Genomic DNA, 12707 nt, shown 5'->3' on the forward strand with positions numbered 1-12707 from the left:
GCTCAGCCATCATTAGCGTGAATGGGCAAATAACCCCACTGATACTAAGCTTTTGGGGGGATTTTTTGTTTCTTTAGTGTTTGTTTTACCTGTAAGAGAATAGCTGTCTTACCTTGTTCGGTTTTTTGAAAAGTACCTTTGTAGGTGTGGCATGAACAGCGGCTACTAAATTGGAATGGTGTATATTTAGCTGAAGAACAAAAAAGCTGAATTAGTTCTTTGCAAAAATATAGTGAATTTTAGTATAGATGATCTTCACGCTTTAAAAAGGTATATAGTCAATTTTCTAACATTTATACATCACGTTAAAACACAGTGCCAGTAATTTTGCTAGTTCCACCACTATAAAAATCCACTTAGCCAAGTAAAAAGCCAGCTGCAGGGCCCAGGAGCAGATAAAGATAAAACTTAAAGGGCATTTTCTTGCCTGCTCCAACGACCTGCTCAGAACTACACAGAATTCCCGCAGGACACATATTGCCCGTGGCGGAATGCCCTCGTCTACTGGTGAGAGTATATAGCACCATCCAAATTCAGGGCGAAATTCGACGTAAAAGCATGAAAATTTAACCCTAGCTTAGCAACAGCGCATGCGCCCCAAACGGCCCGTTTGGGTGACACAGAGAAAGGAAGGAACGAGACGCTTTCGTGGATCCTATCGCGAGAGAAGAATGCCGAATAACACGTAAGAAACTAAAGATCCTGGCGTCGAGTGATAGGTGCCGGAACAAACGGACAGTGAGAAGCCATAAACGCGTGGGCAGGACTTCCGCCGGAAGATAGGGTGGTCTGGGAAACCTCAAAGCCGAGTTCCAGCCGGTTCTTTCCCTGCAGGTACAGGACTGCTGCTGCTGGGGTACGGGTAAGGATGGCTTGCGCCGCGGCGAGATCCCCGGCGGACCAAGACAGGTAGGTCATGAGAAAGCAAGAGGCTTGCTGCGAGCCCACGAGTGTTGCGTCGCTTTCTCCACCCCTGAGAAAGGTTCGCCGGTGAACTCCGCCCGGCCGTAGGCTCTGCGCCTCTTTGAGCGTTTGCTTGTCCCGAAGGCCAGCAGCCCACGCTCTTCGCAGGGTCACTGAAATCCCGACTTTAGCTCAGTGTTTATCTGTACGTGAGACAAAGGATTTTGGGTGCCTCGTGGACATGACATTATGTAAAAAGGAGACAACTTAAAAAAAATTATGCAAATAATAAGTGTACTGGCAAGTCGTGGTAATGAATGAATGAATGGAATTTTGGAAATACTGCTCTAGTGATAACAGCTGTGTTTTTCTGTGACAGGTTTATTTGTATATATCCTGCTTATTTAAATAACAAGAAGACCATCGCAGAGGGCAGGCGAATCCCCATAAGTAAGGTAAGCAAGTTGGCGCCTTGGTTTGAGGGGTTGGGAGGGCTTTACTGTTAGGGTCACAGAAGCTTCTTTTACTTTATTGCATTTGGCGGGGAGAACTCAGGAGAACAATAGCCAAGAATTTTCTTAATAATGGTAAAACCAGAAAGGCACTAAATTCATAGTTGAAGGAATTTTTTAAGTGGTTCTTCATGAGCTTGTGTTTGAAAGAAGCAGGGGAGAGTTGTAAGGTTTGCAGTGTTTTTATTTAAACTAAGGTTATGACAGTCATCCCTTTAGTTAAGGAAACCAAAATCGTGTCATTGTACAATAGAATGTCCAGAATGTAGTTGAGTTTTTAAAGAAAACTTGCAGAAAATTCAGAGGTGTAGAGTTTTATATTTTTATGTCAATGATCTTTTTTGAGATGGGTAAAGTTACTTTAAAAGTTACTTGGGTTAGGAAAGTGCCCACTGCCAAGTGAAGCGCCTTTGCAGCGGCTTTTTATTTTTTTTTTCAAAATTCACGTAAAATTAAGAATTATTTATTTTGTAATCTAACGACACAACTTGGTCTGAAGCAACGAATTCATTATTTTTGTGTTATTTAATATCTCACATTTTGCTGCTTAAATGTGTAAAGGAAAGTCTGTTTTGCTGCCTGATGATAAAAGAGAAGATACCAAAGCACTGGTTCAGAATAATGCCTGACATCAAGCCACTATAACAGCTCTCACATAATTTGGAGAATGATTAAATTATTTTTAACTTTATTGATGTATAGCATACATACAGAAACACATAAATCTTAAGTGTCTGTCTTGATTAATTCTCACAAAGTGAGTACACATGGGTAACCAGCACCGTAATTTAAAAATAGAAAACATTACTGGCACCCAGGAAGATTCCTTTTTGTCCCCTCCCAGTAATCGCCCTCTCTGCATATACTCACATACAAGGATAACCACTATCCTGACTTGCAACTCCATATATTACTTTTGCTTGTTTTTGAATTTCATTTAAATGATATTACACACTATGTACTTTTGTGTCTGTCTTTTTTTCACCAAACTTTAAGCTTATGAGGTTCATCTACATTTTTGAGTGAAATTTAATTCTCATTGCTCTGTGGCAGGTCTTTTCAACAGCTGCAGTTGACATTTTGAGCCAGATGATTATTTGTTGTGAGACTGTCCTGTGCATTTTAGGTTGTTTAACTGCATCCTTGGCCTCTACCCATTAGATGCCGGTGTGCTACACCACTCTTGTTATGACAATCAAAAATGTCTCCAAACATTGTCAATGTAGGTTGGGGGGCAGAATTTCTTTCCTGAAAACCACTTCTTTGTAGTATTGCATTGTATGAATATTCCACAGTCTGTTCTTCTGTTGATGGATAATCAAATTGTTTCTTGTTTGGGGCTGTTATATATAGTGCTGCTGTGAACATTCCTGAGTTTGTCTTTTAGAGAACAAATTTTTGCAAGGCCATAATGAATGCATGTATTTAGCTTTAGCAGATACTGCCAAACAGTTTTCTAAAGTGATTGTAGTAGTTGTTTAACCAATATTCACTGGGCACGTACTATGTTCTAAGTATCATACCAGGTGCTGGGGAATATACTGGTGAACAAAATAGTCCTTTTCCTTGTGAAGTTTATGTTCTGTTGGAAGGGTGATGGACATACAAGTATGAATCAGTGTTATTCTTGGGAATTTTTTTTTTTATTATTACAATGGAAATAACTGTACCTATTAGAAAAGGAAACCTATGGTATGTGTTTTGATTATAGTATTCGAAATGATTTACACAACATTATTACAGTATCCACTTTAAGCTTTTAGTATTTTCTTTTTCAATTACAATTGACATCCAGTGTTATATTAGTTTCAGGTGTATAGCACAGTGGTTAGACATTTATATAATTTACAGAGTGATCCCCCGATAGATCTAATACCCACCTGACACCGTACATAGTTATTACAACGTTATTGACTTTACATCCCCATGACTATTTTGTAACTACCAATTTGTACTTTTTAATCCCTTCACCTTTTTCACTCAGCCCCTCAACTCCTTTCCCATCTAGCAGCCATCAGTTTGATCTCTGTGAGTCTTTCTGTTTTGTTTGTTCGTTTATTTTGTTCTTTAGATTCCACACATAAGGGAAATCATATGGTATTTGTGCTTCTCTGTCTGACATTTCACTTAGCATAATACCCTCTAGGTCTATCCACGTTGTCCCAAATGGTAAGATTTCATCCTTTTTTATGGCTGAGTAATATTCCGTATATGCCACCTCATCTTTATCCAGTTGTTTATTTATGGGCACTTAGGTTCTTCCATATCTTGGCTTTTGTACATATTGCTGCATAAAGTGTTTAGTGCTCTTGTTTTTAACTGTTCAGGCTGTTGAAAATCCTACGGCTACAGAAATTCAAGATGTGTGCTTAGCAGTTGGACTTAATGTATTTCTTGAGGTAAGATGTGTTCTTCACTATTTTCCATACTCATCTCATTGATATAATAATTTTCTTAAACAAAACCTGTATTTATATATTAATTAATTATTTATTTATTTAATGTTAGAAAAATAAAATGTACTCCAGAGAATGGAATCGTGATGTCCAGTACAAGGGCAGAGTCCGGGTCCAGCTCAAACAGGAAGATGGCAGCCTCTGTCTTGTACAGTTCCCATCACGTAAGGTTTTTTCAGTGAATGAGTAGAGTTTGGGATAGGTTATTCCTCTGCACTGCAGAAAGGATTCTGATCTTTTGAAAGGTACAAGTCATAATTTGTGTTCTACAGATCACTTTAAATAAAGGACTACCATTATTGGAGAGGTAAACAGTGGTTCTAACTTTAAGTTAAGGACCTCTTTGAGAATGTAATAAAACCTACTAATGATTTCTCCAAAAAAATTATTTAGTGAACATTTTATATACTTCTGGAAGTCCATCATTGCTCCCAGATAAAGAATATAAAATTATTAAATAGTCAAATGTTAATTGCCATTTCAGATCTTAGAGATCCTGAAGTTTGCTTATAATTTCCATTAATAAATCTAAAAAGCCACATTTAGTGAAAAAAGAGATATGCATAGTGTGGTACCACTTGGGTAAATTTAAATACGAAATAAGAAAATACCCAGTCTTAAGATAGTAGTTAACCTAATGGCAAGCAGGGAGTGGAGTCAGGAGGGTTGTGGTCAGAAGACTGTAGCATTATCCTTATTGTTTTATTTCTTAAAAAACAATAACTAAACAAAACTGGACATCAGTATTCCAAAATGTGAATTCTGGGTATTACAAAGATGAGTATTTCCATGCTATTCTTTTCTGAGTTTTTTATTTAAAAAAATGTATATTTTTTTAGAAAATATATTTAATATTTTTAAATGGAGCTTTTTTTTCTTTTTTCTTTTTTTGACACAATAACCCCAGACTTATAACTTGTTTTTAGTTGAATTAAAATAGATTGGTTACACACTAAAACTTGTCAGGATCAGTAGATATTTCTAGAAACTTAAGATTTTCTGACTCAGGAGTGATTTGTATATTCCAGTGTGTTTTTCCTTCTCTTTGACATCTTTTTCTTTTACTTTAAAAAGACCAAAAAAAAAAAAACTTTTTGATTTAAAAATTGCAGTTGAAAAGATGTTGCTTCTTGTTTCCAGTAAGGAAATAGTTACAAAGTAAAAAAGGAAAGCCAGGGGCTTGGTATCTTAGAGTAAGGAAGGCAGCTGCTGGAGCTGAAGGAGGTAGTTGGTGCACAGAACAGGGGTGCCGGTATTCAAAAGTCATCTGAGTAATATCTTTTGTAGCTTAATGACATTGGATTTTTGTTACAAGAGTTAGAGGCCTTTGTTTCCCTAGCTTAAGTTACAATGATAGGATGATTTTTTCCAACCTGTTATATTTAGAAGTATTCTCCTTTGAACTTCAAGTCAACTACTAGGACAGAGACCAAAATTTTTGTTTCACACTTAGTGTTTTAAATTTTCATTGTGTTCATTTAAATATTGCAGTGTCGTTCTCAATACTTTTCTCCACCAAAGGCCCCCACTTGAACAAGTCATTGTCTTCATAGTCATTTTTTTCTTTTAAAATCCTTACCATTTTCTTGATATGATGATTTCTTGAACTTTGTATTATTTAAGTTAATGACCTTTTTTGTCTTCTCTCTCAGATTATACACTAAGCTTAACTTCTTGTTCCTAGGTAAGTCAGTAATGTTGTACGCAGCGGAAATGATACCTAAATTAAAAACAAGAACACAAAAAACAGGAGGTGGTGACCAAAGTCTTCAGCAAGGAGAGGGAAGTAAAAAAGGGAAAGGAAAGAAGAAGAAGTGACCTGGTAAGGAGAGTCAAGTTTGTGATACTACTGTAAGAGACATGAATGGAGATTTCTAATTTGTATCTGAGAAAAACAGAAGCTTTTTGTTTGTATTATTAAACTGAACTGTGAGTATCTGTGCCTCCCAGCTTCAGCATCAGAGTTGACAGTGAAATAAATTTACGTCAGAAGTTTGCATCTAGCATTTATGCAGTATAAAATAAATTTTTTTGCCTTTCAATGCAGTTTTTGTGGAAGAAAGAGGCATTTTTTTAAATGGACAGTGGTCTCTGCCATAAATTACTTGAAATCCTGTATCTGTCCTCTGAAAAAATGTTCAGATAAATGAGTTTAAAGATTCGAAACACATTTTGTTCATCTTTTAAGTTAATGAAATAAAATTTGAAACTGACTTATAGCTTTTGCTTATGAACTAATCTGTGCTAGTAGAGGAAATAATTAATAACATGGGTAATGGAAGTTTAGTGTGAGCTTAAAACTAGAAGAAAATGGTTAAATCCTTTTGGAGGTCTATGAACAGCAAGACTATAGATCATATTCTTTTAATCAGTTACTGTAATCGAATTTTTCAATTACTAGTTTTTTGACATATGGAAAGTCTTGGAGTCTAAGCTTTAGATTTCCTTATTTTGTAGACTTAAGAACCTTATTTTAATCGCAATTTTAAAATTTCCTGTGCTTTAACACCTTGAGATACACTTTTTTTCAAGAACCTAAATTGGATTGGTGATTCTGACTATTCCAAAACATTGTTTCTGAAAGTGGTGATTTTTTTGTAAAATTTAAGAGAATTTCTATCCAGCCATGTTTTTGTCTACTGAGTATCTCTTGGGGAGCTGCCTTCCCTGACCATGTGTGCTCCTGGAAGGGCTGTTATAGTCATGCAGTACATATTGTTTAGACTGTGATCCCAGAAGATTGTAATGGAGCTGAGAAATTTCTATCGCCTGTGACGTCTTAGCCGTTGTAAATTCAGAGCACTTAACTCATGTTTGTGGTGATGCTGTTGTAAACAAACCTCTGTTGCCTGTCATGTAAAAGTATAGCAAATATAGTTATGTACAGTACATAATACTTGATAATAAACAACTATGTTACTATGTATTTACTATGCTTTTTTGTCATTTTAGAATATACTTTTTCTACGCATAAGTTTGCTGTAAAATGCTGCATTATACCAGCAGCACCCTCATACATCTAGTATTTACCATGTTTCTTGATTACATTATTTATTCTTGCATTCGATTTAATCTCATGTTGTTTTATAAATTTGGTGTAGCCTAAGTGTACAGTGTTTTTTAAAGTCTACAGTAGTGTTCAGTAATGCCCTAGGCCTTCACATTCACTCACCATTCCCTCACTAACTCACCCAGAGCAACATCCAGTCCTGGAAGCTCCATTCGTGGTAAGTGCCCGGTACAGGTGTACCATTTTTAAACGTCTTATACTGCATTTTTACTGCACCTTTTCTATGTTTAGGTATATTTAAATACACAAATAGTAAACTATTGTGTTAAAATTGCCTACAGTATTGAGTACAATAACATGCCATACAGGTTTGTAGCGTAGGAGCAATAGGCTATACCATGTAGCCTAGGTGTGTAGTAGGCTGTACCATCTATGTTTGTGTAAGTGCACACTGATGTTTGCACAATGCTGAAATTGCCTAACAGTGAATTTCTCAGAACATATCCTGTTGTTAAGCACCACATGGCTGTAATTACAGGACTGCATCCTGACCACAGGATATGACCCAAGCCAGGTCAGTGGATTATTTCTCAGGAATTTAAATCTGGAGTAGAAACACAGGTACAGATGGTGATGGGAGCTAAAAGGTCTACAAATTTGAGGTATTCCTGATTCCTATTCTTCCTGAAGCCTGGAATTTTGTGAATTCTACTAAATATCCTTCCAGTAAACCCTAATTACATTTTTATGGCTTGAGATCAAATGATTCCAATTGATTACTAAATAAATGAACCCATAGTTTCAGAGCTTTAAATGAGATTTTATACCCAGGCTGTATGAAGATGATCCATTGGTGCACAGGAAGAAGTATTAGAATTTCTAATTTTTTTTTTCTCTTTAACAGTTTCTGTTGTTCGTTTGTTTTATATGTAATATAAAATGTAATAACATATAGCAGCTTATATATTTAACTTATAAATATTGGGACAATATGTCCAAAACATTCAGAGCAGACCTCTTTAGGAAAGTGTATTAAGAATGTGTTTGGCTATGTAACAGAAAACAATGAGGGACTTAAACAGGCATTGATTTTTTCAAATAACATTAAATCCAAATGTTATAGGTGTTGCTTCAATTGTTCAGTGATGCCCTCAAGATCTTCATACTATCTATTCATGGTATGTTTCGAAAATCCTTATGATTGTCGTTTCAAGCTTGTAAAAAGGCTGATACATACAGCACCAGACAGCACATCACAGTTCAAGGCAGAAAGAAAAGATAGCTGTGCCAGACATATCTGTACCCTTCCCTTAAAAGGAAAGCCAAAGATTTCTCAATCCCTCCACAGCCAACTTTCACTTAAGTCTCACTGTCAAGAACTGTCCATCTTCAGCTGCAAAGGAGACTGAGAAAGTGAATATATAGCTTTTTCAGCCCTGACAATAGAGGCAACCAAGTAGAAAGTAGTTGAGAATGGATATTGGAGCAGCCAATATCCATTCTTAAAAGATTTGTCACAGAATGATGATTGAAACGTAAAATTGTTTTAGTTCTGGAGCAATAAGAGTTGTCAGGAAATGTTTCAGAACTATTGCTGAAACCCTTGCTGTTTCTTTGTATTATTGCAGTCTGAATAACTGAACTTTTCTTCTTTGCCAATCAAATGAAAAATGGAATCTTATAATGAGCAAGGTTGAGCATTTATGTGTTGAAACACCATTTGTATTTACTTCAGTGAATTATGTGCAAATCCTTTGCACACTTAAGGACTTATTTGTTAAATTATACATAATTTAAAGAGACAGCTAGTATTAATAGTTTCAATTTTAGGCATTAACTTCCATCTTAGAAGAGTAGGATTTAGTTCTTCTTTACCCTTACCACATGCATGCCTGCTTCTCATCTTCTCTCCTACCAATTGCCAATATATTTCATAATTTTAGTCACTATTCAGAATTCGCATTATTATTCCATTTATAGCTGAACCATGTTGCTAGCATCTTTGCTACTCAAAAATGTGCTGCTCAGGGGTCCAGCAGTACTGGTCTCCCCTGGGAGCTTGTGAAAAATGCACTCTCTAGCCCCAGCCCAGAATTCAGATGCATTCAACAAGATCCCTAGGTGATTCTTAATGCACATTAAAATTTAAGAAACACTGAAGTATGCTATGGATATTTTCATTTTCTGGACATGTTTTCCTTGGAGCTGGCATTTTTTCTTTTATTTGCTTAGTTTTCTAAATATCACTAAACCATACATTATCTGTCGTCAAAGTGTCTTTCCAAAAAGTTTGTTCACATCAGGTAGTTTATTTTTCCTCAGCGAAAAGGATTTATTTGAGGAAAGAAAAAATTGCAATCTGGGATGTGTAGCTAGGCCAGCCAGGTGGCGGTTTCCACCCGGAGGAAAATGGAGAAAGTACTTCATAGAGGGGAATAGGAATTTAAGGGGCGGGCAATCACCAAGGCGGAGCTCTATCCTAACTACTTTCCCGTAGGGCTCTCCCGATGACATGGGTGTGAGAGCTTCCACACGCACTCCCCATTCCCGTCTTGGTTAAGATCTCCGTCGTAAGTTTTGACACTCAACCTCCTCCCAGGCCCCTGGACCACCAGACTCCTAGGACGCAATCCAGCGGAAAGACAGTCCCCAACCCCTGTGCTCGCCCTGGGGAAGGGGTCCTTTCTAGCCGCACAGCCTGCAAGCTGCCGGCGAATCCCCCTGGGCTCAGCCTGATCCCCACCAGGTGGCGCCCCAGAGCATTCCAGTGCATCTGCACCTTCCTCACAAAGAGCAGGAAGCTCGTGAGGCCCGCACCTCAGCCCCAAAGATCCTGTATCAGTGTATTCTATGTATCCCCTTTTTTCGGTTACTTGTTTTGTTTAACCGAACTTCAAGATCATCCTGGGAGAAATGCAAGGGAGGTAAATGTTTTTAGACCTTGGATGTCTGAAAGTGTCATCAGTCTACCCTCACACTGTTTGGCTAGGTATAGAATTAGAATTGGAAATCATTTTGTTTCAGAAGTTCAAGGGCATTACTTCATGGTCTTCCGACTTCTGTTATAGCTGAAGGAAAGTCCAAGCCATTCTAATTCATGATCTTTTGTGACCCACATGTGTTTCTTTTTGAAACGCACAACTATATTAGTATTCGGAAATATCACAATACGCTTTGGGTCTTTATTTTTTTCCTGTCTATGCTGGGTACTTAATGGGCCATTTCAATCTGGAAAAGTATTCTTAAGTTCTAGGAAATGTTCTTGAAAAAATTTTTAATGATTTTTCTCCCTTTTCGGATCTTTCTTGGACTCCTGATTTGAATATTGGACCTACTGGACTAGTCTTTAAATTTTATCTCTCTTTCTTCTTATTTCCATCTCTTTGCCTTTATATTCTACTTCCTAGAATTCTTTAGTTTTATCTTCTGACTCTTCTATTGAATTTTTCATTTTTCTTTTGTTTTCAAGTTCTCTAAGCTCTTGTCATCTGAATGTTTCCCTTTTCTAGCATTCTATTATTTCATGGATGTAATTTCTTATTTCTCAGAGGCTATAATTTATATTCTTTTCTAAGTTTCTCTTTTTCCTTCCATTTTTATTTTGATCCCTGTCATGTTAAGTGGCTTTCCTTAGATTGATGATTTCTTTAAAAGTGAAAGATCGAAAAGCTGATTTGAAGTTCTGAGCACATATGGGCTTGCAGACTGAGTTTTACTAATGATAGCTGTCTGAGATGTTTTTTGGGAAATTTCCAAGATCAGAGGTGTTTACTCTTAAACTGATGTGTTTTCTCAGAATGATAAAGCTCTCAGGACGATAAGGACCTGGGAGACTAATGGGAGAAGATGGGGTGGGGAAATGGGTGTCTGCATTTAGTCACTCATTCCTGTTTTAATACAATTTCTATCCCTCAACTGTGCCTGTGTCCCCTCCTCCAAAGATCCTCTTACTATTTTCAGAAGATAAATCTCCAGTCTTACTTGAATAGGGGGAAGGTAGTTGTTTTTTAACCCTCCTTGTTTTAGTTCCCTCTCAATATTAAGATTGCTCTTTACAGTTTTTTGATATTGGATGTGACTTTATAATGAAATTTCTATATCCAAAAAGAGACTAGATGGGTTAGATAAAATAACGCCCCTCCCAAACCTGTGAATGTTACTTTACATGGCAAAAAAAAAGGCTTTGCAGATTTGATTAAGGATCTTGAGCTGAAGAGAGTACAGGTATACTTCAGAGATTGTGAGTTTGGTTCCAGACTACCGTAATAAAGCGAGTACAGGCCTACCTTGGAGATATTGTGGGTTTGGTTCTAGACTACCATCCTAAAGTGTCACAAGAAAACGAGTTGTAATCGTTTTGCTGGTGGAGGGTCTTACCTTCCGTTTGTGAAAAAAACAACACCTGTGAAGCACAATAAAGCAAAGCGCGATAAAATGAGGTATGCCTACATCCAGGATTATCCAGGTGTGCCCAATGTAATTACAAGGTTCCTCATGAAAGCGAAGCAGTAGAGGGCATACTAGAGCGCCAGGAGCCGAGGAATTCCGGCAGAATCTTGAAGCTGAAAGCAAGGAAGTGCATTCTCTTAATCTCCAGGAGGAATGCAGCTCTGCCAACCAATTTTGGATGTCTGACCTTCAGAACTGTAAGCTAATAAATTGTGTTGTTTTAAGCCAATATATCTGTGGTAATATGTTACAGTAGTAATAGGAAATTAACACAGCAAGTGAACTATATAGTTAAGACACTCTCCAGACCTTAGGATTCTTGGCCTCATTAGTAGTTTCTACTTAGTGGTTTGTAACCCTGGCTACATAGCTACATATTAGAATCACCTGGAGTTTTTAATTGCATACTAGCACCTAGATACACAGTAGATTCAGAATTTCTGGTTGTGGAGTCAGATACCAGTATTTTTGGAAAGCTGCTCAAGTGATTGTAATGTACAGCCAGATCTGAAAATCTCTGTATACTAAGTGTAAAAATAGCATTTACCTAACGCAGTGGTTCCTGGACCATCAGCATCACCCAGGAACTTGTTGAAAATCCAAACTTTTCAGCCCTACCCCAGAACTACTAAATCAGAAATTTTGTGGGTAAGGCCAGCAATCTGTGTTTTAACAACCTACCCCTCCCCAAAGAAATTCTGTTGCACACTGAAGTTTAAGAACCACTATCTAACCAAAGAAACTCCTTATTGTTTATAATTTTTACCAGGTGTTATAAAGAAATGTTATAAGTTAATATTATAGTAAGTAGCCAAAAAAACTTTATTAAGGTCATTCTCAAATATATTTACTTTCCTGCTATACTATACAGAACTGCAATATTTGATGGCTAAAGATCTGAATCATGTCTGTTATTCTAAAAACACAGAGACTGTAGACATGTAAAGGCAGATATAGGAGACAGAGCTAACCCACATCCTCTAGCAATGTTTTTAGTAAAATTCTTAAATTCTTGTTCTCAAAACAAATACAGAATAATTTGGAGGCACATAAAAGAAGTGTTTACTACATCATAACATATTCAATACACTCAATTTGTCATGAGACTTGTATCTAATGCAATGCAGGAGTAGAAAGCAGTGGTTTAGATTTCTTTTAACTTTAGTGCTAATTATTGATAGAAACTTTTTTTGGTTGGTATATCTTCTTTAGGGAAAGTCTTTCCTCTGACAGGTAGTATTCACCAAGGGAAAACTACTGGCCGGTCAGGAATGGGATTAATAAACAGCAGTGTTTGAGGTTCATTTATCTGTTGTCAGACTTTACGTAAATTTTTCTAGATTTGTTTTAAAAACCCCACAAAATGAGATATAACAC

At 36.9% G+C, this 12707-nt stretch overlaps 1 protein-coding gene across 1 annotated transcript; it reads left to right on the forward strand.

Annotated features, from left to right (window-relative positions):
- Positions 1 to 758: 758 nt before the first annotated feature.
- On the forward strand, positions 759 to 6797 carry SRP19 (signal recognition particle 19). Its single transcript, XM_006913283.3, has 5 exons — positions 759 to 909; positions 1283 to 1358; positions 3743 to 3814; positions 3924 to 4035; positions 5556 to 6797. Exons 1-5 carry the CDS (start codon positions 869 to 871, stop codon positions 5687 to 5689), a joined length of 435 nt encoding a protein of 144 aa, XP_006913345.1. The 5' UTR covers positions 759 to 868; the 3' UTR covers positions 5690 to 6797.
- Positions 6798 to 12707: the final 5910 nt, after the last annotated feature.

The sequence above is a fragment of the Pteropus alecto genome, unplaced genomic scaffold (genome assembly GCF_000325575.1).
Source record: "Pteropus alecto unplaced genomic scaffold, ASM32557v1 scaffold20, whole genome shotgun sequence".
In the NCBI taxonomy this organism is placed as follows: Eukaryota; Metazoa; Chordata; class Mammalia; order Chiroptera; family Pteropodidae; genus Pteropus; species Pteropus alecto.